This window comes from Clinocottus analis, unplaced genomic scaffold (assembly GCF_023055335.1).
Source record: "Clinocottus analis isolate CAN_PGR_092001 unplaced genomic scaffold, fCliAna1.0.p SCAF_33, whole genome shotgun sequence".
NCBI lineage: Eukaryota > Metazoa > Chordata > Actinopteri > Perciformes > Cottidae > Clinocottus > Clinocottus analis.
In genome coordinates, this window is record NW_027176076.1 from 832,747 (window position 1) to 856,808 (window position 24,062).

General features: G+C 40.7%; 3 protein-coding genes across 4 annotated transcripts; 1 reads left to right on the forward strand and 2 right to left on the reverse strand.

Moving 5' to 3' along the window:
• Window positions 1-3,855: 3,855 nt before the first annotated feature.
• On the reverse strand, window positions 3,856-5,691 carry LOC137798945 (protein KASH5). The gene is made up of 5 exons (XM_068595973.1): window positions 5,572-5,691; window positions 5,331-5,435; window positions 5,053-5,233; window positions 4,009-4,067; window positions 3,856-3,929 (listed from the first exon to the last, which is right to left on the reverse strand). The coding sequence occupies exons 1-5, from the start codon at window positions 5,588-5,590 to the stop codon at window positions 3,856-3,858; spliced, it is 438 nt and encodes a 145-aa protein (XP_068452074.1). The 5' UTR covers window positions 5,591-5,691.
• A 1,027-nt stretch (window positions 5,692-6,718) lies between these two features.
• On the forward strand, window positions 6,719-13,969 carry ctr9 (CTR9 homolog, Paf1/RNA polymerase II complex component). 2 transcript variants are annotated; one of them, XM_068596049.1, is made up of 23 exons: window positions 6,719-6,865; window positions 7,629-7,727; window positions 7,838-8,077; window positions 8,160-8,277; window positions 8,362-8,451; window positions 8,551-8,807; window positions 8,899-9,006; window positions 9,086-9,322; window positions 9,458-9,676; window positions 9,870-10,053; window positions 10,145-10,233; window positions 10,322-10,507; window positions 10,630-10,717; window positions 11,296-11,444; window positions 11,536-11,652; window positions 11,746-11,891; window positions 11,971-12,042; window positions 12,221-12,356; window positions 12,466-12,606; window positions 12,699-12,844; window positions 12,922-13,012; window positions 13,111-13,223; window positions 13,300-13,969. In XM_068596049.1, the coding sequence occupies exons 1-23, from the start codon at window positions 6,821-6,823 to the stop codon at window positions 13,724-13,726; spliced, it is 3,498 nt and encodes a 1,165-aa protein (XP_068452150.1). In that variant the 5' UTR covers window positions 6,719-6,820; the 3' UTR covers window positions 13,727-13,969. The 2 variants fall into 2 exon arrangements, with proteins under 2 accessions (XP_068452150.1, XP_068452151.1); XM_068596050.1 differs by having other exon boundaries at window positions 13,114-13,223.
• Window positions 13,970-14,647: 678 nt separating this feature from the next.
• On the reverse strand, window positions 14,648-22,241 carry eif4g2a (eukaryotic translation initiation factor 4, gamma 2a). The gene is made up of 19 exons (XM_068595963.1): window positions 22,136-22,241; window positions 21,079-21,201; window positions 20,816-20,918; window positions 20,155-20,283; window positions 20,002-20,068; window positions 19,753-19,904; window positions 19,485-19,595; window positions 19,222-19,404; window positions 18,980-19,121; window positions 18,716-18,879; window positions 18,513-18,620; window positions 18,297-18,407; window positions 18,101-18,205; window positions 17,104-17,319; window positions 16,741-16,999; window positions 16,418-16,622; window positions 16,105-16,313; window positions 15,910-16,031; window positions 14,648-15,765 (listed from the first exon to the last, which is right to left on the reverse strand). The coding sequence occupies exons 6-19, from the start codon at window positions 19,834-19,836 to the stop codon at window positions 15,700-15,702; spliced, it is 2,085 nt and encodes a 694-aa protein (XP_068452064.1). The 5' UTR covers window positions 19,837-19,904; window positions 20,002-20,068; window positions 20,155-20,283; window positions 20,816-20,918; window positions 21,079-21,201; window positions 22,136-22,241; the 3' UTR covers window positions 14,648-15,699.
• Between the last annotated feature and the right edge of the window lie 1,821 nt (window positions 22,242-24,062).

Genomic DNA, 24,062 nt, shown 5'->3' on the forward strand with positions numbered 1-24,062 from the left:
TTCACTGATCGGTTCTTACCCTCAACTCAGCATTGACCTTGCGGAGTTTGTTGATACTATCTTCTGAACATGTCCTTTCAAAGCTGAGTTTTTCATTCTGCGTGGACACAACGAAAAGAACATCAACTTTGGGTGTTTTTTTTGCAATGCATCATCAGACAGACATATTACAAACAATGATACTGCTGGAGGAAATCCACGAGCTTCCAGAGTGGTGCACAACAAACTACTGAAGAAGAAGATGATTGTTGATTTTTTGAGGCGAAGACATACATCCCTGTGGACATTAATGGAAACAAGGTGGAGCAAGTGAACAGTTTCAAGTTCCTGGGAATCAGCATCATTTGACATCCCACATCTCCACTCAGGTTTAAAAAGCTCAGAAACAGCTGCATTCCTTGAGGAAACTTAAGATAGCAAAATGCTGGTGCCAAGTTTTTGTTAACTTTTACAGAGGAGGAGAGAAACCGTCCTGACTGGAAACATTACAAACTGGCATTGGACGTGCACAGCTCAGGACAAAAAGGCTCCGCAACAAGTAGGCGTGGGCAAAATGACTTCAAATGTACATCACAGTATTTCTTTAGGTTTTTGTGGCGGAAGTATTATTTTCATGGTAGAAAAGAATTAAAAGAGATTCTCAAAACAAGATTATACCAATGTTCCCTCTATTGGCAATGTAAGACAACATTTCTTACGAAAGCACAAACATGAGAAGCCAGAAGTCCTGTGATGTAAGGGAGGAGTGGTAGCCAGTATGTCACCATATATAAACTGTCTTGGAGTGACATAGTTCATCTGGTGATGCATCCTCTTTGCTTTGTGTGTGTGAAACCAAAACATGTGTGTTTATCTTTGGAAAGACGGTATTGCAAAATCCATTTCGTGCTTGAATGCAACACTGGTGACGGTAATGAAATCTGTGGACTGCCCACCCCTAGCAGCAAGAGAATACAACCTCCCTGAACATCATTGGTATCCATCCACAGAGCATCAGGGATACATCAGTAGGATGAGATGCGTTCATAGAAACAATAAGCATCGCAGCAATGACAAGAACTGAAGTATCAGCTGCTACTGCTACACAACTGGACTTCCGAGGAGCTTCTTTCCGCAGTTTAAGACCCCTGAACTCACCATCTGTACCACACCATAAACAAATGGTTATGTTTCGTCATTTAAGCCGTGCAGCATCATTGGACTTGCATTTTGTTGTGCACCCCTTTATTGTAGAATGACAATAAAAGGAAACTTGAACATGCACACATTTAGACTTTTAAAACTACATTACCTTGTCTTCAAGCCTCCTAATGAGAACCTTTAGGCATTCAAGCTCCTTGCTCTGATGATGATAAAAGATTGACATGTAAATAGTTGCAATTAAACATGAATCTAACACAGAAGGTAGCTTCACTCGGAGACTGTTAAGTCGGTGATGTACCAGTTGGTTGCAGCTGGTCTGAGTGCGGCTGGCTCGGTCCTGGGCCTCTTTCAACGCCCGGCGGGTCTCCTCCAGTTCTTCTGTCAGGGACCTAGCTCTCACTGCTGACCCCTGAGAACTACACACACCAAAGACACAGGAGAGCTTATTGTTTTATTTAATTCTACGCACACAAAACAGCCCAAAAAAAATCTGCGAGAACAGGGATTTTTTAGCTTCATTCTTGCATTATGAAACTCACAATATCCAGGTAAAATATATTCTATATTATGGATTATGGGTCTCTTTATACAGCACTTTATAATTTGCAAATATTTTTCCATGATTGTCAAAGCAGACAAAGCAGGTCAATTACATTTTAAGCAGTGAGGATGAGCAGGGGAAATCATGAAGCCTAGTCTTATTCCAACAATAGTATACACTTTGTCTGTCTTAGAATGTAAAAGTACATTTTCAATCGTGATAAGAAAGTCAGTTTTTCCAGCTCATGACCTTTTATTTGCTGCTACTGTAAATATGTTCATGGGGTAGCTGTCATTTCCTGTCATTTCTTCTGGCACCCAAAAAAAGCGGCACACATGTCAACAGGATTTGAAGCCCAAGAATCTGCTGCAAGATTATTCAAATTATTTTCCAAAACAGCTGTATCTTTGGGAAGATCCCAACAAATATGAGTTACCTCATCATCCCCACAGTTTCTCCAACAAGCATGGTCTGTAAATATAATAGATTTTGAATGACATAGTTTGTGGTTGTTAATCTATTTTTTTTTTTACAAATCCCTGATAAAAGTTGTTAAAATTGCTGATTAAGAACCAACAATACCACTTTAGGTTTACAATCACTACACAACGCATTGTGCTTCCATCTTGTACACAGCCATTTTCATTATCTCCCTAATTCAGGTAAGACTTCCCAGTGGCTTTCAGTGCACATACACCGTCATGTAGCAACACTGACACCTATTGGTGATCCACTGGTACTACTAATTACTGGCAATAAATCAAATTGCACCTCGGGCTGGTTACTGGTAGTGTGAAATGGGGCCGTTATTGGCCATCCAGTGGGGTACACACACAGCTTCCATTTGAAAGATGTATATCAATGGTATTTGTATAACTTTAGGTATTGGTGTATCAGCCTTCTTTTTTTTCACAGTTCCTTTCATAGTTTGAACTCTCGACTTGTCTGTTTATGTAATTTTGCATTGCGTTCTTGTCCATGAAGACGATCTTTGCTCAGCAAAACACAATATTACGTCAACTGTTGCACAAAGGAGCCATAGGGGCTCCATGGCTACCTCCCAGGAGCTCATGGTCAAGGCTACGACTCCAGGCAACAACGATGCCAGCCCAGCATCTAAATAACATCACAATCTTACCTGAAGAAATGCAAAAATATCCCTAAATTCTCCCTCCATTTTATATACAGAGATTGTTATTATCGCATGTAGTCACGCAAGACTTTGCTGTGACGCTCCCTGCGCCTTTACTACTCATGTAGTGACGCGGGCACCCACTGGACTGGCGCTCCTGCTTAACCAACATTTGACTTATTGTGCCACACTCTCGCTCTCCATCCATTTGGCCTCATATCCAGTGTCCCACCAAATTACTGGGCAGAACGGTAATAATCCTTGACATTAGGGATATATCTCCTTTGTAACTGATGAGGTATGTACTCTATTTGATCCTTATACATAATCCAAATACATTGTGAAATTTAGGAGTCTGGGTAAAATAGACATTTTCATCTCAGTTCTCAGTTTAGTAGTGATGTTGACCATTTGCAAAAATCATTTTTAAATGTTCTTGTTACACTAGGATGATGTGTGAACCCAACTTCCAGGTAGTTGATTGCATTTTAAGGCCAGTCAATGAGGATTACTTCCATAAAAAAAAAACTAAAAATTGGAGTTTATAGCCCGAATGTGTGCCAAATAAGGACAGGAATGCAAACATCTGGGTTACAAATATGAAGCAAAACATCATCAGCATACAACTGTGTTTTGCCCTCTCTTACTGCTCGTGCCAAAGCATCCGTGTAAAGTACAAAAAGGTTTTGTGTCTCCAGCTCAGATTAATGTGCCTTACGCATCAGTTCAAGCACCTTCTAATTTATTGTTCACTTTGTATAGATAAATGCAAAGCTTGATGAAGAAAGTAGTTAATCCCTCACCTGGTTAGCTTTGCTCGCAGCTCAGTGACCTCAAGAGTGAGCTGCAGGTTTACATCTTCGCACTGAGCCACCGTCCTCATCAGACCACTGTTCTGCTCACTCAGTTTGCGGTGAGCGTGCTTCAGGTCGGCCACTGTGCCTATAAGGTCTTTTCCATCACTAAAGCCAAACCAACAGTTTGTGTTGAAGTGCTACAACATATTATAGGAGATAAACACATGCAGTTATTAAAGAAGTCAAATAACTAACCACGGACACTGGTGGCTTTCTGAAGAGGCCGATTTGCTTTGAGAAGCGGAGAAATCCAAGCCTGAAAGGAAATCAGGTTCAGTAAATCGCAGTCTGATGTGTTTTAGATATTCCTCAGAACGCTGAACAAAACAAATTACCGTTTAAAGGCACTTTAGAAGAGTCGGGCCAAGATAAATGACTGCTGTCCACATTAGAGCTGAAACAAACACAGTCATTAAAAGAAAATCCACAAAAAATCTAATTGAATTAGGGATTTCCACAACTCTGACGGATCGTGCCCCCTTTAATTTTTTTAATAATCTACCTTATTGCTGCCTGAATAGTTCAAGAAGCATAGGCATCTTTTACTTAAGTATAGGAAGCAAAAACGCAGTATGAATATTCTACTAAAATTAGTAAGTAAAAGTTCTTCATTCACAATTGTACTTCAAAAAGGTACAGAAGTATAACTCAAACAATAGCATAAAAAATGGCACTATTCAGATTATTATGTGTATCATATGTACGTTATTTGACAATTTTCAATTTTGCATTTACGTGAAAGCAATGTTTGATGCTTTCAAGATGGAGCTGAGTCTAAAACTAAAACAGTTCAAATTGTGTTATCTATAATAGTCCATCTTATTTTTTAAGATGGTAAACCAGTTATTTAGTGTTAAGTTTCACAACAGAGTTGTAGGTTTAGTTGGAAATGGTCACTGTTAACTTTGCTTTCCAATGCATCTGAGAACATTCCCATCACATTTAATGAAAACAATTGTCAACCTTTTAAATATTTAATATGTTTCTGCTTCTGGTTTCACTCTTACCTATTTATAATCTATTTATAATCCGTTTGCTCCACCTTTCCTTTTAACGCAGTTTATTAAGAAAAGTGCTAAAAGAAATGTTTTGTTTTTATCAGAATCAGAAGTGAGTCACTGTGCAGGGATTTATGTAAAAAGTGATATTAGCTGAAAAGATTATGACCATGGCTGTTTTGGCATCTGGGTTTGCATATCAAGCAAAGTGGAAGAATACATTTAAACAATTAAGTTGAAACACTGTCGAGGTAGTCACTTAAGAGGTGGTTGCTAAATCAAGGTTTGAAGTCCTGAATATAATACTCAAGTCCTTTAAAGTAGGCCACCCACTACATGTCATACAGAATGATGCACAGTTGATGTGCAGTTTTGTCTCACCTGTCCTGGCTGCACTGTGCAATCCACTCCCTCATGGTGGTGTGGAAATTCTCTCTGCTTACATGAGGGTCCTGGCAGTCAGGGTCAAGAAGCCGTCGCAGGGCAGCCAGTCCATCCTGCTCCGCACTCTGAGCCGTCATGGTCTCCAGGTACTGCATGATGGTGGAGGCCAACACCTCTCCTGAAGATGAGAAAGAGAGAGACGCTGAAACAATTATTCACAGACCACATGATTATTTCAGATCTATTTTGGTAAAAAACAATATAAGCCTGTGTACCTGTGTTAGCGGTGTTACATGTATTATACATAATGTCAAGGAGTTCATGTTCAGAGAATCCACTTGTGTCTTTATCCTTCGTCCCACTGCCGGCTGACTCCCACACTAAACATGTAGAGAGGGGCAAAAGTTAGAGCACATTCATGTACAGAAAATATATGTATACAAAGAAAGACGATTAACTTCTAAATATATGTTTGATACTTAAAAAAAACAACAACAACTTAACTGCAACACTTACCATCATTGCTGTCAGACATTGTGTTCCCCTGAATCCCTGGAGAGCAAGTGTGCCGCTGGACTTGATCCTACATTACCTGATTTTCAATTGACGTCAAATACTTTACTGATCTTTGAGATCTCAGTCAGTGACATTTTCTTCAACCTACTATGAGGCAACAATAGGGCTGTAATTAGCTTGTCAAAAACAGGGATGGCAATTCTGTGTTAAAATTATGTTTTTAAGGAAGAGCACAAAATTGCTGAACAAAATCTCCACTACATATATATATATATATATATATATATATATATATATATATATATATATATATATATATATATATATATATACAGAAGGTTCCATTAAATCATGTATACAATGAGATTATGAAACACTTGTGTTTGTCTTATGATTACCTAACCTTCAAATATTATTTTTAAAAGAGAAACACATCAGAATAACTGTCTAGAAGAGCCAAATTATGGAAGCATTTCACCTGCTCTGCAACAAGATGTAAAACACTAAAACTGCAACAGAGTACTCAGAAACTTTACCGACTTCATTACACAACACTGTGCTGTTTGCAGATAAAGATATATTCTTACTTCTCGGTCCGGGGAAGTTCTGCTGAAAATAAAAACAAGATTGTATAATGTTAAATCAGGAGCTTCATTTGCATTTCTGGTTGTACTCTGACTCGTCTTCTTGACGTCCTTATGCTTGTTCGCACTGCTTCACATCAAAACCAGCTGACATCCCCAGACCCCGCTCCACCCCCACCTCACCTCACTCACGCTGACGTCTGCAACAATGATTTCGATTTAAATTCACCGGGTTTAACCGTACTGCTAAATACTGCTATTGACACTCAATCGGATGCTTCTTTTATTATTTAACTTTCAGCTAAGGCACATGTTACATTTAATTTATGAGACAATTGTTTCCGCATCTCATCAGGCTTACTGAAAAACACCAAAATGATTAGTTTGTAAATAATATAATTTATTTTTTTCATGCAAATATTGTGCTCGTCAGTACTTTAATGTTTTAACCTCGTTTCTATCTAAGAGCGTCGTGCAGTGCGGTGCCACTCAAGGAGGAACCCTCTCTGGATTTCCATGCACCTGCCCGGACCCCGTTTCCGTTGCACTGGCCGTGTGTTTGTTTCCTGCAGGAAACATGAAGTAGCGACCGAAAGACAACGGGCTGGACATCTCCTGTTTTTGTTGTATACATCTAACTCAAAGTGGATTTTTCCTCGGTCAAGATGTCTCGGGGCTCCATCGAGATCCCTTTACGGGACACCGATGAGGTAACACTCGTCTTATACCAACATTTTATTGCGTTCGTTCAACGTGAAGTGAACCTCGCTGTGCTACTAGTTAGCCGTCTATGCTAACGACACCGAGCCTCGACCGTAGTATTTGCATCAGCCCGTACATAAGTAACATGTACTGAGCAAAACAATGCTGACGTTACTGTCTGCAGAAGTTTGAGGTCCAGTTCTGATGCAAGTTATTGTGATGTTTTCTGTCATTGCCCTTCATAATAAAACAATGCACCTTAAATCCGACGGTGACTGCATTTTAGATGTAATAACTTTAAATATGCTATAATGTGGCTATTATTCAAATTTGTCTCAGAGGTCTTTACAATATGTACACGTGTTGCATTTTAAACTACAAAAGCACCATTCACAGAGGTGGATGTTATTATCAAAATACATTAAAAGTGTATTCGTGAATGCACATCCGTGGATTTTAAAAGACAGACTGTCAGTCGTGTCCAGTGAATTCAATATCGGATAAAACAAGGCAAATTACTGTGTTAATTCAAAAGTCATGTAAACATCTCATAATTCCATAAAGCATCGATCGCCCACATTGACCTAATATAGCCAAAGATTGATGAAATACATCAATAGCTACCACAGAATAATTTTAAATAGTTACACCTTCTCATGGCTTCTCACTGTATGCCTCATTATAATGAGTTTTGTCAGACTCAATGACTGACAAAACTCATTGTTGTTGATTAATAAATTGTGTTGTTGATTAATAAATTGTGTCTTGCAGGTCATCGAGCTTGACTTTGACCAGCTGCCGGAAGGAGACGAGGTTATCAGTATCCTGAAGCAGGAACACACACAGCTGCACATCTGGATTGCTTTGGCGGTGAGTCAGTAGTTGACTTTTTTTAGCGTTAGTTTGATGAATTATTTGAACATAATCCAGATGTATAAATTCATCCCATGAGCTGTAACAGTGTGCTCTGTCATTTTCAGTTGGAGTACTTCAAACAGGGCAAAACAGAGGATTTTGTCAAGCTCTTAGAGGCCGCTCGTATTGATGGAAACCTCGACTACAGGGACCACGAGAAGGACCAGATGACCTGTCTCGACACATTGGCAGCTTACTATGTTCAGCAAGCACGGAAAGAGAAAAACAAAGATGCCAAGAAAGAGCTTATCACGCAGGCCACACTGCTCTATACAATGGCAGACAAGATCATCATGTATGATCAGGTAAGAAAAAAAATTATGAGGGAAAACCGTTGTTTGTCCAAACATTTTGGAAGTGAATATAACATGCTCTTTGCTCACTCAGAACCATTTGTTGGGACGAGCCTGTTTCTGCCTGCTGGAAGGAGACAAGATGGACCAGGCTGACGCTCAGTTCCACTTTGTCCTCAATCAGTCCACCAACAACATCCCTGCTTTGCTTGGCAAGAAAATAAAAAAAAATAAGACATCTATCTTGACCACTCTGATTGATTCACTCTAATAATCACTTGGTTGTTGTTCAACAGGTAAGGCTTGCATCTCCTTTAACAAAAAGGATTACAGAGGGGCACTGGCATACTACAAAAAGGCTCTCCGTACAAACCCCGGCTGCCCAGGTGAACACATTATCTGTATCCTCCTCAAAACAGAGCCCTGTAAGATATGTGTTGCAGATTATGCCTCATCTATTTTCTTATTCTGGTGTCTCTTTCCAGCTGAGGTAAGGCTGGGGATGGGCCACTGTTTTGTCAAGCTCAGCAAACTGGAGAAGGCGCGTTTGGCGTTTGGCCGAGCACTGGAGCTCAATTCCAAATGTGTGGGAGCTCTTGTTGGTTTGGCGGTTTTAGAGCTCAACAACAAGGAGGCCGATTCCATCAAGAACGGAGTGCAGCTCCTGTCCCGGGCCTACACCATCGACCCCAGCAACCCCATGGTGCTCAACCACCTCGCCAACCATTTTTTCTTCAAAAAGGTAGTCGCTAGTTTGGCATTGAAATACTTGCACAGTTCTGACCCAGTGTCTGTCATTCAACTGTTATTCACAACTTTTGTGTGTTTATCAGGATTACAGCAAAGTGCAGCATCTGGCCCTCCACGCTTTCCACAACACAGAGGTCGAGGCCATGCAGGCTGAGAGCTGCTACCAGTTAGCTCGATCATTTCACGTGCAGGTATGATCCAGACTAATCCTGAGGCAGCTTACAAAATACATTTTTACTTCAATTCTCTGATATCTCTCTTTCTCCTCAGGAGGACTATGACCAAGCCTTTCAGTATTACTACCAGGCCACTCAGTTTGCCTCGTCCACCTTTGTGTTGCCCTTCTTCGGCCTGGGGCAGATGTACGTGTATCGAAGGGACAAAGAGAATGCGGCACAGTGCTTCGAAAAGGTCTTAAAGGCCTACCCCAACAACTACGAAACAATGAAAATTCTGGGGTCTCTCTATGCTACATCTGACGATCAGGAAAAGAGAGACATTGCAAAAGTATGTGTTGTGTTTAGATTATTGTACTGATATTTATTATTTAGGTGTTTATCAATCTGTATACACTCATATCTTCTGTCAGCTTAAGTAATATGCTGAAGGATAATGAGACGCGTTACTGTCTTTGCTCCCTAGGGTCATTTGAAGAAGGTAACTGAACAGTATCCAGATGATGTGGAGGCTTGGATCGAGCTGGCTCAGATTCTAGAGCAGACTGATATTCAAGGAGCGCTGTCTGCATACGGCACAGCCACCCGCATCCTTCAGGAGAAGGTGCAGGCTGACGTCCCCCCTGAGATCCTCAACAACCTTGGGGCTCTTCACTTCAGACTGGGCAACCTTGGAGAAGCCAAGGTAGCTATCCATATACAGCACAGCTGATATTAACACAACAACCTCAGTTGGCTACATTCACCTGGGAATTAATTGGATATACAGTTCGTTGACATGTCTCTTTCATCGTGGTATTTTAAGTTATTTTCATCCACGATCATGAAGTGGGCAGACCACTATATTTTAAGAACCGGGCATATCTTCTCTCCTACAGAAATACTTTCTTGCTTCGCTCGAGCGGGCCAAAGCTGAAGGAGAGCATGACGAGCATTACTACAACGCCATTTCTGTCACAACCTCCTACAATCTGGCCCGCCTGTATGAGGCAATGTGTGAATTCCATGAAGCTGAGAAACTCTACAAAAACATCCTGAGAGAGCACCCTAACTATGTGGACTGTAAGCGTGCACTATCAACAATTTTAAAAAGTGAGAACGAGAAGAGCGACGTTGTACTCTGGGAAGACTTGCTAGTGTTTTTGGTTAACAGGTTATCTGCGTCTTGGAGCGATGGCTCGCGACAAAGGAAATTTCTACGAAGCCTCTGATTGGTTCAAAGAAGCCCTGCAGATTAATCAGGTACTTTGTCCCCTACAGTGTGAAATATAATAAAATCTGAATCAAACCAGATGTCAACATTATCTAATGTTTCTTCTTGTTGGTGCAGGATCACCCGGATGCCTGGTCCCTGATAGGAAACCTTCACTTGGCCAAACAGGAATGGGGACCGGGTCAAAAGAAGTTTGAACGTATTCTGAAGCAGCCGTCCACACAAAACGACACCTACTCCATGCTGGCTCTGGGTAATGTGTGGCTGCAGACTCTGCACCAGCCCACAAGAGACAGGGAAAAGGTTCAGTTTAGTAATCGCCTCACTTATGGTCTGACTTGTTTTCGCTGAAGTTGAATAAGTGAAGGGAAATGATAGGTCCTCAAGTGAAGTAAGTGTGTTTTGTTTTTTTTTGGTCTTGACAGGAAAAGAGACACCAGGACCGAGCCCTGGCAATATACAAACAAGTCCTGCGAAATGACTCCAAGAACCTCTACGCTGCCAATGGCATTGGTCCGTTGAGTTTTATTTACTTTTTTTAATAGTTATACTTTACAGTCGTCCCTCGTTTATCACGGGGGATACGTTCCAAAAACAACCCGCGATAGACGAAATCTGCAAAGTAGTGAGCTTTATTTTTTTGTCATTATTATACATGTTTTAAGGCCGTAAAACCCCTAACCACACACTTTTATACACTTTTCTCAGCCAGGCATTAACATTTTCTCACATTTCTCTCTTATTCACTTATTCACACTCTCAAAGTTTCGCGGATTTAAAAAATAAGCCTGAACATGTTTAACATATGTCATTTTAATGATCAACCTACGAGGTCCTCTGACCGTGCTCCGCTGATTTTTATCCGGACGTATTCTGTCCTGTACAGGAGACACTGCACGAAGGCGACTGATTGACAAGGTGTACAGTACAGTCCTTTAGCTTAATGAGGGCGCAGAACACAATGTGCGTTCATACTGTACGCTGTAAGAAAAAAAAGCAACAAAAACAAAAATCTGCGAAAGGTGAACCGTGATATAGCGAGGGACGACTGAATATGTATAAAGAAATTAACATGAATGCCTTGTGTCCAGGTGCCGTCCTGGCTCATAAGGGCTTCTTCAGAGAGGCTCGTGATGTGTTTGCGCAGGTGAGGGAGGCCACAGCAGACATCAGTGACGTCTGGCTAAATCTGGCTCACATCTATGTGGAACAGAAGCAGTACATCAGTGCTGTGCAGATGGTAAAGACCTCACTTGGGATTACTTATAGACACAATTGTCTCTCTTATGATTTTTTTTCTTGACAGTTGAGTATTATTTTCTGCTCTACAGTACGAGAACTGCCTAAAGAAATTTTACAAGTACCAGAACACTGAGGTGCTGCTGTACCTCGCAAGGGCGCTCTTCAAATGTGGCAAACTCAAAGAGTGCAAGCAGATGCTGCTGAAGGTAACTTAAAGAAAAAAAAAAATGAAAGTCTGTTTTCTACTGCTGCAATATGAGGGGAGTAGAGCTTTGTCTTTCTGATTTGTTTTGGACAAGGCTCGTCATGTGGCGCCCAGCGACACGGTGCTCATGTTCAATGTGGCCCTGGTGCTTCAGAGACTGGCCACGCTTGTACTGAAAGATGAGAAAAGCAACTTGAAGGCTGTGCTCAGCGCTGTCAAAGAGCTTGAACTGGCTCACAGGTATGAAGCTTGATTTATATTTCCTCCTCCCAGTCTGATCCTCCGGCTGATCCTGCAATGTTATCACCTCCTCCCACAGGTACTTCAGCTACCTCAGCAAGGCCGGAGACAAGATGAGGTTTGATCTCGCGCTTGCTTCTTCTGAGACCAGGTCAGTCTGAATTCATTTTTATCATAGCTTAAAAACAAGCTGAAGGCTTTAAACATATTATAATTGGCCTCTAATCTTTTTTCTAAACCAAAAATGTAGTTTAAGCTTTAGAGACAAATGTTTTTCCTTATTTATTTTTCAAACCTAATACTTTGTTGGGTGTGTTGTGGGGTTGCAGGCAGTGCTCTGACCTGTTGAGTCAGGCTCAGTACCACGTGGCAAGAGCCAGAAAGCAGGATGAGGAGGACAAGGACCTTCGGGCCAAACAAGAACAGGAGAGGGACCTGCTGCGTCAACAAATGAGGAAAGAAAAGGTACTAAGAAGCTTTTTAGTAGTTACTGGTCATGACGAGGTGTATTGCATTACACTGTGAGCTACACTTCTTTTTAATTGCTTGGCTTGTCATCCTTAAACCTTAATAGGAGGAGAAGCGGAACAAAGAGGTGGAGGGACAGAAGAAGCTCCTGGAGCAGAGAGCTTTGTACGTGGAGAAGACCAAGAACCTTCTCACCTTCGCAGAGGGATCAAAGGAAATGGGCAAAGAAAAGAAGAAGAGTGGACGCGTGAGTGTCTCAGAACAAACTCATCAGCAGACTAACTCGCTGAGAATGCCGTGTAGATAAAGTACTTGTATTCTTTTATTTTACTTTTCAAGCGTAAGAAAGGAGATATTGATGAGTTTGTTAATGACGACTCTGATGAGGACCTGCCACTGAAGAAGAAGAAGAGGAGAAAGGGCGGCAGTGGCAGCGAACAAGATGAGGGGGCGGATGGAGAGAAGTCACGCAAAAAGAGGAGGAAGTAAGTCTGTTACCGATGTTTATTTAGCTGAATGAGGCACATGAGACACTCTGAGACAATTTTGTCTTTCATTACAGACCCACTAGAGGAGATGACAGTGATGACGAAGAAGGAGGATCACGACCCAAGAAGCAGCGTAAACCCAAAGAACGCAAGAAGATTGATAAGGTCCTTTAGAGTTTTCCTTGTCCTGTTCATTGTTTATTTGATTGAAATGTTTTTGGCCTGGTTTTCCATAAATGTTAACGTCTTTTCATAATTTTTAGCAGCAGCCTGAGCGTCTTCCACCGTCTCTCAAAGGAAAGATCAAGTCTAAGGCTATCATCTCTTCTTCTGAGTCCTCGTCAGATGAGGATGGCCTGAAAATAGCTGAAGAGAAGTAACAGCATTAAAGTTTAATGAGAATTTACACTTGGTACATCAGAAAATTAACAAGTGCACTTTCTCCCACACAGACAACAAAGAGACAGTGGTTCGGGATCTGATGAAGGCGGCCACAAGAAGCAGATTGCGTCAGACAGTGAATCAGATGCAGGAAGGAACCGCTCTGGCAGTGAGGCGGGCAGCCCACGGCGCTCTGCAGGCTCCGAGGATGACTCTGGCAGCGACCGTCCAGTGAAGAAGAGGAGGGTGCAGCGGCAATCGGACTCTGAGCAATCGGACAACGAAAGCAAGAGGAGTCAATCAGGTTCTGACGATGAGTCTCGGCCTGGCTCGGCCGCTGCAGCATCTGACAAAGGATCAGATGCGGGATCAGACGAGGGCTCTCCGCGCCGCTCGGACAACGAAGGTTCACCGCGGCGCTCCGACAACGAGGGCTCCCCACGGCGCTCTGACAACGAAGGCTCTGAACCTGAAGTCTCCAACAATGACAGCGATTAAATCTTCCACAGACTACTCCCATGTAATGCTGAGAAAACTTTTTATTTTGTATTAAAGCAGGGATTTCCGTCTGTGCAATATCTGGGAATTAGCATAAAGTGTTTTTCTTTTGTGGGCCCAGCATTTGTTTTACTCATCTTACTGAAAAGGTCTTTTCACAGATTTTGTTAGATCAAATGGTTTCATGTAAACTAAAGGTTTAAACCTTAATTTTGAAAATGTCAAATAAAAGTGTAAGATGTGGATTGTCTCATTCTGCATTGATCAGACCAACAGATCCAATAGAAGGAATCCTTTAACCCACTTGGAAATTCTCTACATTTAACAGCTTGAAAGTAATTAAGGAGCAGTGTGCTCAAAGACACTTCAACATGCAAACTATAGGGAGAACCGGCTACTTTGAGTGACCACTCCCATGAACTACAGCTGCCCCCAAATAATTTTTGGGATTTGTTGCACTAAAGTAAGGTTTTAGTGGAATGTCACTGGCCTACATGTCATAAGATATGCATGTACATGACAAGGTTTGGTGATAACTTAAGACTCACTTTCAATGTGGTTTTACACATCACAACCTTGGTGCGTACAGATGTGATGCGGCATTAAATCATCTGTCACCACTTACCCTGTTCAGTGAGGGGCGTCCACAGGCCAAGGGATAAAACCTAGACAGGTTGCCACGCTGAGACTTAAATTACAGTGAGTCAATTAACTCAAGCACGTCTTTGGACTGTGATAAGCCGGAAGAAATCCCACAGCTACAGAGACTGTGCAACAGTCGGATTTGAACCCAGTTACCCAGGAACCAGTTTCAAAATGGTTAAAATTAACATACTAAAAACATAAATTACAAAGTCAACCTTAAGTTTGACTCGTGAAAACTAAATTAATTGAGGGGAACAAATCTTCAGGACAATGAAATGAACTGTTAAACTTTATTCAAGGTTGATCTGTAGTTGTACACTGAACTTCTTGCACTTAACATTACAGTGACATCCCAAAAGAAGGAAAAAGTGTACACATACAGTACATTCTTTGTAATTTCATGATTAAAAAGACCATTTAAAAACTCGACAAATATGGCAAACCGACGAAAAATTTCCACACATGGTGGTGAACAACTGTTGCACAGGAAACTAAGCTTTGGCTGTCTCAATGATGAAACCGAGACATTCAAGTATAGTCCGAGATACATAAGAGGTATATCCATATGAATTGATAAATTAAAAAAGGCCACACAGATTCAATCCCAACAGCACAAAAGATTTGTACATAAAAAAGCTCTTGATTTATTAATCTAAATGTGGGTAACTGAAATCACACTGTGCAAATCAAAACAGCCCATCATCCAAATCTTTACGAATTTTTCCGGAAAAAAAGGGTCTGCTTTCAAGCACATAAACCATTATAATTATGGCAGCCCAAAACCGCAACTGAGCATCAACAAATCAAGGAAATTGTATCTTACTATTGCAACGACTCATGATGTTGAGCAAAGGTCATCGAAAAACTGATTTAACAAATGCAGATAAAACAATGAGAAACATCTCATTGCAGTATGTTAGAGACTTCTCTTTTTGTAAACAGTTTTAAGTAAATAGTTATGGCAGCACTTAGTGACTCCTACCAGATGTAAAAGGTGATACAATGGGTCAGGTGTTGGTGCTGGTACAGTTTCCTAGAAAATACTACCTACTGTTAAAGAAAACAAAACCCAAGATTGTAATGTAAAAAACCTCTGCTGCAGGACATCAACTTAGATTGAAAAGAAAGAAAAGCATAAATACAATGGTGGTGATGCTGGCTTGATCTGTTGAAACATTTCATAAAGGAATGAATTGTAACAGTGGTTGGGAAAAAAATTCATTAACAAGGAGAGGGAAGGTGTTAGGGTCAAGACTGGGAAGGGCATATGGAGACAAGTAAAAAAAGTATTCATTGCATCCTGATAACACATGGCTTTGGCCTGTCCCTCAGTAATCTTCATCCTCAGATTCCTCTTCTTCAGCAGTCTCCAGCCAGGTCAGCCACTGGTTCACCTGCACCATACACAGAATCTCCCATTAGGCAAATATATATTTGTATATTTATGAGTAAAACACATAATTGGGGTTGAAATTCACATTATCCTAGCTGAGTCTTATTCACCAATTTAAAAAATACATTTAAAAAAGTAATATTACCTGAAATAATGCTTTTCCTTTCCCTGGATATTCTTGGGTGACATCTTCTTTCCATGAAAGGAAGGCTTCTTCTTCGATTATTTCCATGTCATAAAAGTTAACAAAGTAGCGCAGTAACATACCTGGAAAAGGAGTGCAATTATTAAGCCTTGCATCAAAGTTTAATATCTGCCGACTATACTCAAGTATACATACCTTTGGGGAAACCCTTAGTATTGCAGTGAACCTGCAGAGCATACAGTGCACCGACTTGCAGCTCAATGTGATCGTGTAAGAACTTCTGCATCACTGGCTTGAAGGCCAGCAGCTGCTGCTTCTCCTCATCCTGCTGCTCCTTACTGGGTGCTGAAAGCTGCTCCTCATCATCGTCAGGGTTGATCTCATAAGCAATGTACTGCAAGAAGCTGACAGACAAGACAAACATGGGTTTGTGTTAACTTTGAGAAAAATATAGTTTGGGTCAACAATCAAATCATTGGGTGATAAAACTAGTTGTGTACTGGTGTACCTGGTCATGAGGATGTTGACAAAACCTTTGTCAGTGTGGAGTTTAGGAGAGATGTTGTCTTTGATCCACTTGTAGATTGACTGCGGAGAGGGATCTACTTTGATCTGCTTCAGAAGCTCTTTCTCCAGTTTCATCAGGGGAAACAAAAAGCTGAGACCTTTGCCATCCAGAATCTCAAGCATCCGGTCCTTGTTCTGGTCAATTTCTATGGAAGCAAAAAAAATTAAACGTGCATTACTTGCAGAGAAAAACAAGTCATTTGTAACTTCTGTACCTAATGACAATCGGTATAAACATATGGTTTGAGAGGATTTTGGACATACCAGGTAGCATCTTCTGCATGTTGACCTTGCTTTGCTGGAACATTTCAGCAAGCCAGTCACGGTCCTTCAGTTTGACCATCTGCTGCAGGCAGAGTAAAAATAGAGGGAAATGTGCGCCATTCTCCAGCGGATGGGCCAAGTCTGCAATGTTGACCAGGTCGCTGATGATCGCACGTGCGGCAAACTGTGCCAGATAGGACTTCACTAGTGGCACTTCCTCCTCAATCTTGGGACACTGGTCTAGAACACTCAAAAAGGCCTATGAAATTTTAAAAAAAAAATGTCGTTAGAGCTGAGTAATAACTTGATATTTAAATCTTTTATAGCAAATATAACATATTTTGAGAAAATAAAAATACTAACCTGCATTAGATTTTCACCCGTGGCAAGACCCTCCGTGCAGAGCGCAAGCACCAGAGTGCTTGCATGCTCCTTATCCTCATCGGAACGATCAAGGGAATAGACCACTATCTTGTTCAGCATCTCAGACAAAAAGTGCTTTGGAGCTCTCATCTCCCTCACAGCATTCACTGCCTCATCAACGTTCTTGTTGTTCAGGTAATCTGCCACCAATGTCTCCTAAAACAAAGACAGGAAAGTAGGGTTGTGTGATATGAAGATTAGATTGCGAAGGATTCAAATGACTCCCCAGTCTGCCTTTAGAGAGAGCTCGTTAGTGTCGAGCTACAAGGGCACAGTCCACCAGATGCAGTTCTATGACTCCAGTGTGTCCCCTGCATACAAAGACACAGCTGCTATATTCAAATCTCCCCAAAACACATTACATTTGGCACCACATATGAGTTAGAGGAAAAACAGTGACGTGAAGATGATGTTGTTGGTGGTACCAGTTACAACAAACCTTCTAGGTCGCAAACACGCTACTGTGTCGATAGATTGTGTTTTCAGCTGAGCTAAAGCAGAAAATAATGGTGATGTTAGCTCTCATTGTTCTCTGGAAGAAAAGTACTGTAGCCCCAGTGTTGTGCATGTCAAGCCCCAGTGTTGCGCATGTGGAGCGACACTAAGTATACATTCATACACACACAAACACCGCCACACACACCATTTATTTAAAGAAAAAATCCTTTTAAATGTTACATGGTTTGATGTGGATTTCTAAAAGGTACTGATAAAAATGTAAACTAAATGCAAAAATTTAGTGTGACAACTAAATTTGTTGTGGCATTGGTTACTTAGCAGGACCATTTTAGAAATTAGTTTGGTCGCATCTTTGTGACGTAAAATAGTCTGATGAAATAATATATTTAGATTTAATTTCACCCTCAAAAGGACTGCAAGATATATTATGCTAGACGGAGGATAATGGGCAATAAGAATGAGTGCTTAATTAACTTACTGTCATTTTGCGCAACTCTTCCTTTGTAGGAGGAGCCTTTTTGGTAGATTTTGCAGGTTTTTCCTGAATTGGAGGTGGGTTGATTTTCAGGCCAAGCTGTGGAGACTAAACCAATAAATCCAAATGAATGCATGTTCAGTGGAACCTGCGATTCCCATGTTTGTACAACATAAGTTTATAAATCTAGAAATGTTACCTGTCCTAGTGTGGAACCTTGGGCACTTGAAGGAATCATAGTCATCTGTGGCTGCAGTTTTGGGATTTGTTTTTTACTTAAGATGAAGGACTGGGCAGGCCTCAGACTGATCTAGAAGGGTGAAGACACAAGTTTAACACAAAATCGCACTGTAAAAAAATGAGCTGGAACAATAGGATCCATTCAAATCAAAACCATCCCAGTTTATCAATGTACCTCATCAGCATTGACCTTCCCCTTCTTGACGAATCGTGGCGCCATATCCTTAGACTGCATCTGCACAGCGTGGTTCTGTTTGTGGTTGAAAACTGGTGAACTCTGTCCCTTTAACAAAAATTTAAAGTTTTAGTGAGGAATTACATCTCCCTCTCCACATTCTCAATTACCAAGTAGTAAAAAATGAGTGTAGATATGTGTACCTGGTTTGGTTTTATATACGGTTTGCTCCCCACTTCAAATTGAGGCTGGTGTGAACCATTGCTGTTTCCAATGTGACCATTATAGAGCGGGTTAGTGCGGTGACGCCCCATGGTAGGGGAATAGTGGTCCTGAATGACTCCTGGACCAGTACCAATGCCACTTCCTATACAAAACAGAAAAGATTAAAAAACATGTCCTAAAAGGATCACTCCTTTTTGAGGGCGTAACTGTTATCTCCAGAGAGAATAAAAGATGCAACATACCAGGCATTTGCCCAAACATATCGGCCAGCCCTCCAAGAGTTTCTCGGTCAAACTTAATCCTTGTTGGCAGGAAGGAGGAGTTTTCCATGAAGAATTCGTGTCTCATTCCATCGTTTGATGGTGGTATGAAACAACCTAAATCCTGCAAAGATGGAAAATCGGTCAGCATCTGTAGCATTGTAATTCTTACATTGTGAATAAGTAGCGAAACAGTTTACATCAAATTGAAACTGGTAGCTAACCTTTACTGCATCCTGACGAACTTGGTTGATCGTCTTTGGTCCATTATCGCTATACGCTTTGCGAGCGGCCCAGTTGTTTGCACGCTGCTCCACCGTGTTCTGCAGCAGGAAACGAATCCTCGATGGCAGTTCCTTGCTGTTCGTTAAGGATTGCATGCGGCTAAAGTACTGATCCATCAAGGACTGAAAGGAGAAGGTATTTGTTATACAACGAAGTAGACTGTTTAAGACAAGACCATAAATGGGTTGTTTGACATACTCACCCTAGCCTTTTCATGATCAAGTTTAGGTCCAACTGTTCTCATTATCTGACAGAGGCATTCCAAATCTTCACCCACATCCTTAAGTTGGACTCTTTTTTTCTTCTCCAAAAGCTTAAAAAGAAAGAAGAAACACTCAATACAAAGTAATGCAATTTCTTTGCCAGATGCCCAAAGTCACAATAGTTAGTGTCACCCGAATTTTGGATTACATGTGTCATTACTAATACATTTTGCAACTACACAACAAAGTAAATGTCATTCAACTTACTGTTTTGATGCACTTATGAAGGATAGATTCATGGATAAGGTTGAGTTTGCCAAGTTCCGAAATGAATTTAATGTTGCCCAGCATCTTGAGCTTTGCAATAGAACGCTGCTCCTCCTCTTCGGAGGTGAGTGGATTGTCATGTTTGTCAAAGACTAGAGAGAAAATTAAGTAAGACAGTTGAATGTAACCATTTATGCAATACATGCATATTTAGTAACCGACCACGCAGAGCAATTGCTAATCACTTACGTTCAACATTTCTGGTGCGGTTCTCAAATTCATCTTGAAGCTTGGAGATCAAAAGCCTTCTGAAGGTCTGTAAAACAGAAATTGTTCAAATTCCAGACAGAAAATACCATTAAGTAGTAAAGCAAATGTATAATATTCCTGGGAAAAACTTACAGTGTTCTGCTTATTTGTTACTGGATTTTCTGTTGGGTCTTCAAAGTTTGGTGCATCCTCTGCCAAGCGTAGGCATAGTTGAGCGTATAACTGACTATACTTTGGCTCTTCGAGGGCTTTGTCAACAATCTAAAAATATAAAACAAAATTAACCAGCAAATCACAATTAACATTACTTTATTTAGGCGACTATAGTAGACCGAGGCTCTAAGCTAGAGTTTAGATACTGTTATTCTTTAAAATTATACTTAATGAACACCCATCGGAACCAACCATGTAATACTAGAAAAATCCATCCAGATTCTGCATAGAGTATAAATTAGTTATTTTTGCCCAATTTTAATTGGTCTATTTAATTGTTTTGGCATAGTCTTGAAATTACATAAATTGGTTGACAGCAAAGCTCTCAATTGTTTCCATGCGTGATGATGTCCCCATAGTAACTATTTCACATAGCGAGAGCTTTTTCTGAAACTTGACATTGCTAAATAAAATAACTTAATGTGGTATTTAGGTGGCAAAAAGTGTTAATGTCAACCCAAAATTTACACCAACAATGTATGAGACTCAAGTGAGCGTCGGGATGGCCATCATATACTTCCATCACGATGTTTGAAGGGTTAGGTGTCCATTTAAAAAAAGTTGTAGGAATAATACTCACCAACAAGATGGTTCCTTTTAAGACCAGTTTTGACTCCACACCAACATTGAGGAGCTCCAGGCATAGTTTGTCAAACTTCTCTGGGGTCAGCTTATTCAGTATGCTTTATAAAAAAAAAAAAGAGAAAAAAAAAAGAAAAAGAAAAGGACATTAATGGAAAAGACTATGCAAGTTATTAAGGTCCAAGCTTACAATCGAAATACTCTATCAAAATCTTTGTACCTTGAGTAAATATGGATTAAAAAAAAATAAAAAAAACTTACCCTCTCACTTTCCTGAAGAGTGCATCATTTTGCCCTTTCTCGTTGGAGTTGGCATCTCGTCTAGTGCTTCGAGAAGGTAACCATCTCTGAACGCTAGAACCTGGGGTTTTCCCCAGGAACTCGCTGCAACGGACACAAAACCAAGTCAATATAGAAATCAGAAAAACATTACCTTTTACCACAAGTATCTAGCCCTGATCCATTGTGAGAGTTGAAAAGGTTCCGTTATCTTAAAACGACGTCACTAAAATTTGATTCAACCTCCAGAAACAACTACGAACCCGATTTAACATGTCGGTTAAAGCCATACTTTTCACCACATCTGCATTGTTGCACTGCGTGTGGACATGAAAATTAATAATGTTAGGCTCTTTTTGATACCCGAGCTCCCAACTCCTTTGCCAAGGCAGACCCGCCAAAGATCGACACAAAATGCTTTATTTTGCCGTATACAGCAACTTTTGTTGGTGAATGAGCATAGGCGGCTCCGGTAACACAGGGATGTTGAAAATTGTTCATACTGCAACAATACAAAGCCAGATGAAAATGAGCAATATTTTCCTCAAAGTAATTTGAGAACAATTACACCCCTGTAGCTTACATGCTTCCAGCTGGTGTCAACATATTGTAAACAGAATCAACCTGAACCATTGAAAAAGTGGCAAAAAGCCAAATTACTAAATGAATAAACTGTAGAATACATATTTTATCTTTTAAATGGCTAAAGGCACTTAGAGACATTGCTATTCCCCAAACGTGTTGAAAATAAATATGTGGGAGTGCAACTTAAGCCTATATAGGAGATTGATTTAATATGTAATCAATATTAATGACTAGGTGTTCCATGAGAAAGGAAACTTTGGAAAAATCACCTGTTGCCGACAGTCTTGGGATAGTGCTGAGGTGCACCCCCACCTCCTCCCCCTACACTGTGATGCAAAAAAAAAAAAGAAAAAAGGTTTTAACTTAACATAAGGAGATGTGAGGCTAATCCTTTGACGTCGTTTCTGGGTTTTTAGCAGTATATAAATAGGCGTTAGATGTAAATGGTCAATACCTGAAACGAGAAGGACCCCCTGATGCAACGACACTCTCCACTTTGGCGGCTTGACAAAGTATATCTGAAAAGAATAATGTTCCGGGAAAGGGAAGGAAAGAGCGACCTGGAAGTAGAGACGGATACAAAGGAACACATTAGCTCACAGCTCGAGTGTAAAACGCAAACGTGTCAGTTTGCGGGTCATCAAGGACATCGCAGTCAAGCTTTAATAATATCTGCAATGTTACGTTTTTTTTATTCCGCATTTTGTGAATTTCAGCCGCACCTTCGTCCTTACAAATTAACGTAAAACTGGCTAGTTACCATCTTAATGTATCGATATTGTGGTTAAATTATGCCCCTGCGATGGCGCCGCTTTGTGCTTCCCATTACTTTAAACAAATTATAAACCTCCCATCGGTCGTATTCTGCAATTTGTAACCGTAATCCAACGCTGACCCGAGTTAACTAGGTTTACCTTATATAACCTTCCGTTAAACCGTAATCACAGGACGAGGGGAAACCAGGACAGCACGTGCCTCGTTGGAATTTCACATAATTTAACATCAGGCTCCGTTTTAATTGCGTCCAATAATGATTAAATAAAATGCCATACCACTTCTCAATACGTTAATCCGTGTAATCAATTGCCAACATTATGTGGTTCATACCGTATCCCGTAATTACAAGATTCACAAAAAAAGGCCAAACTGGGTGTTTAAACTAAGGTAATATGTACGTATGTTGTGTTAGACAATTAAATCGTAATGGATTTAGAAGTGAAATGGCTTAAATATAGAGCAAAAACCAAATCCCATCAGCTGATTTTATGAGGTCTTTGTTCAGACACCGGATGTCTACACACAGCGACATCTTGAGAGGATTCGCTGAGCAGGCCGCCGGGGCGCTTGCGGCTAATACGCTGCTCGCAACGCTTCGAAAACAAGCCGGGGTTTTCCTGTACGTAAACATCAGCTCAATTGCTTAATATCAATATCGTCATCAAGAGCCAATAATTAAAATCATAATCGTACTTTTCCACTTCGATTAACACGTAACTGTATAAGAGAAGACGAACTTCCTCCCAGACCGGTCGGTTAGCTGAGCGTTAGCCAGGTTAGCCGAGCGTTAGCCGGGTTAGCTGGGCTAAAAAGACATCGAGACCTCTTACCTTTACTAAAAGAACGTCAGCGTAGCCGTAGTCTTGGTTACCAGGAGAGAAAAGAATAGGACATAGGAAATTGAGCTCAAAAAGTCGTGTTTACGCCAATACGGTTTGGTAGTATTTTTGTTGAAACACGACGGCGTTAGCAACCGGCTACAGCAGAGAAAGAATGCTGACTGCTTAGCTACGTCATGCGGAAGCTGATTTTATACGGGGCCGTCTCCCACGTCATCGTCACGCCCTGCCGACGTTACTTACGTAGAACTCGTGAACGTTTCGCAATCTGTTCTCATCGGAATAACATGTCTTGCCCGGAGGGTTTGTTCTTCACCGTGTCATTTAGACATGTGCAGAGACAAATCAAGGATCGTACAGCTGGTAATAAAAAAACCAAGAGAATAATCTGTTTCGCCAGGGCGAGGAATATGTCGCTGGTTAAGTCAAAATTGTGACTTTATAAATCGGCATTATGGGATGGTCTCAGAAATATCTTCTCATAATATTGACTTGTATGTCACAATTGGGAGTTTCCATCGTAGTATAAATATATATACTTTGAAGAAATAGTAAGTACACTTTTGACTATGCCATATTTTAAGTTCTGAGTTTTGAAATAGTGAGTCAAAATGCTCATGAATATTTTTACTCAAAACTGACGCAAAATTGTAGCATCTCATAGCTTGAATTTCTCTCATGGATTTGACTCAACACTTTATCCTTGTGTGATGCAATTGTGATTCATCACATTATTTTATGAAACTAAAATTTCATCTGACAATA

Excerpts from the sequence above, each read along its gene's own strand:
- LOC137798945 (XM_068595973.1), bottom strand. Across the intron at positions 5,234-5,330 it reads ATGTAACACCGCTAACACAG|GAGAGGTGTTGGCCTCCACC; the intron begins GTACACAGGCTT and ends TCTCATCTTCAG. Across the intron at positions 4,068-5,052 it reads GCACAGTGCAGCCAGGACAG|CTCTAATGTGGACAGCAGTC; the intron begins GTGAGACAAAAC and ends TGTTTGTTTCAG.
- ctr9 (XM_068596049.1), top strand. The coding sequence starts at position 6,821 with ATGTCTCGGGGCTCCATCGAGATCCCTTTACGGGACACCGATGAG. Across the intron at positions 10,234-10,321 it reads AAGCCCTGCAGATTAATCAG|GATCACCCGGATGCCTGGTC; the intron begins GTACTTTGTCCC and ends TTGTTGGTGCAG. Across the intron at positions 13,013-13,110 it reads AACGCAAGAAGATTGATAAG|CAGCAGCCTGAGCGTCTTCC; the intron begins GTCCTTTAGAGT and ends CATAATTTTTAG.
- eif4g2a (XM_068595963.1), bottom strand. The coding sequence starts at position 19,836 with ATGCTGGGCAACATTAAATTCATTTCGGAACTTGGCAAACTCAACCTT. Across the intron at positions 19,596-19,752 it reads TTCATAAGTGCATCAAAACA|CTTTTGGAGAAGAAAAAAAG; the intron begins GTAAGTTGAATG and ends TTTCTTTTTAAG. Across the intron at positions 19,122-19,221 it reads TTCGTCAGGATGCAGTAAAG|GATTTAGGTTGTTTCATACC; the intron begins GTTAGCTACCAG and ends CCATCTTTGCAG.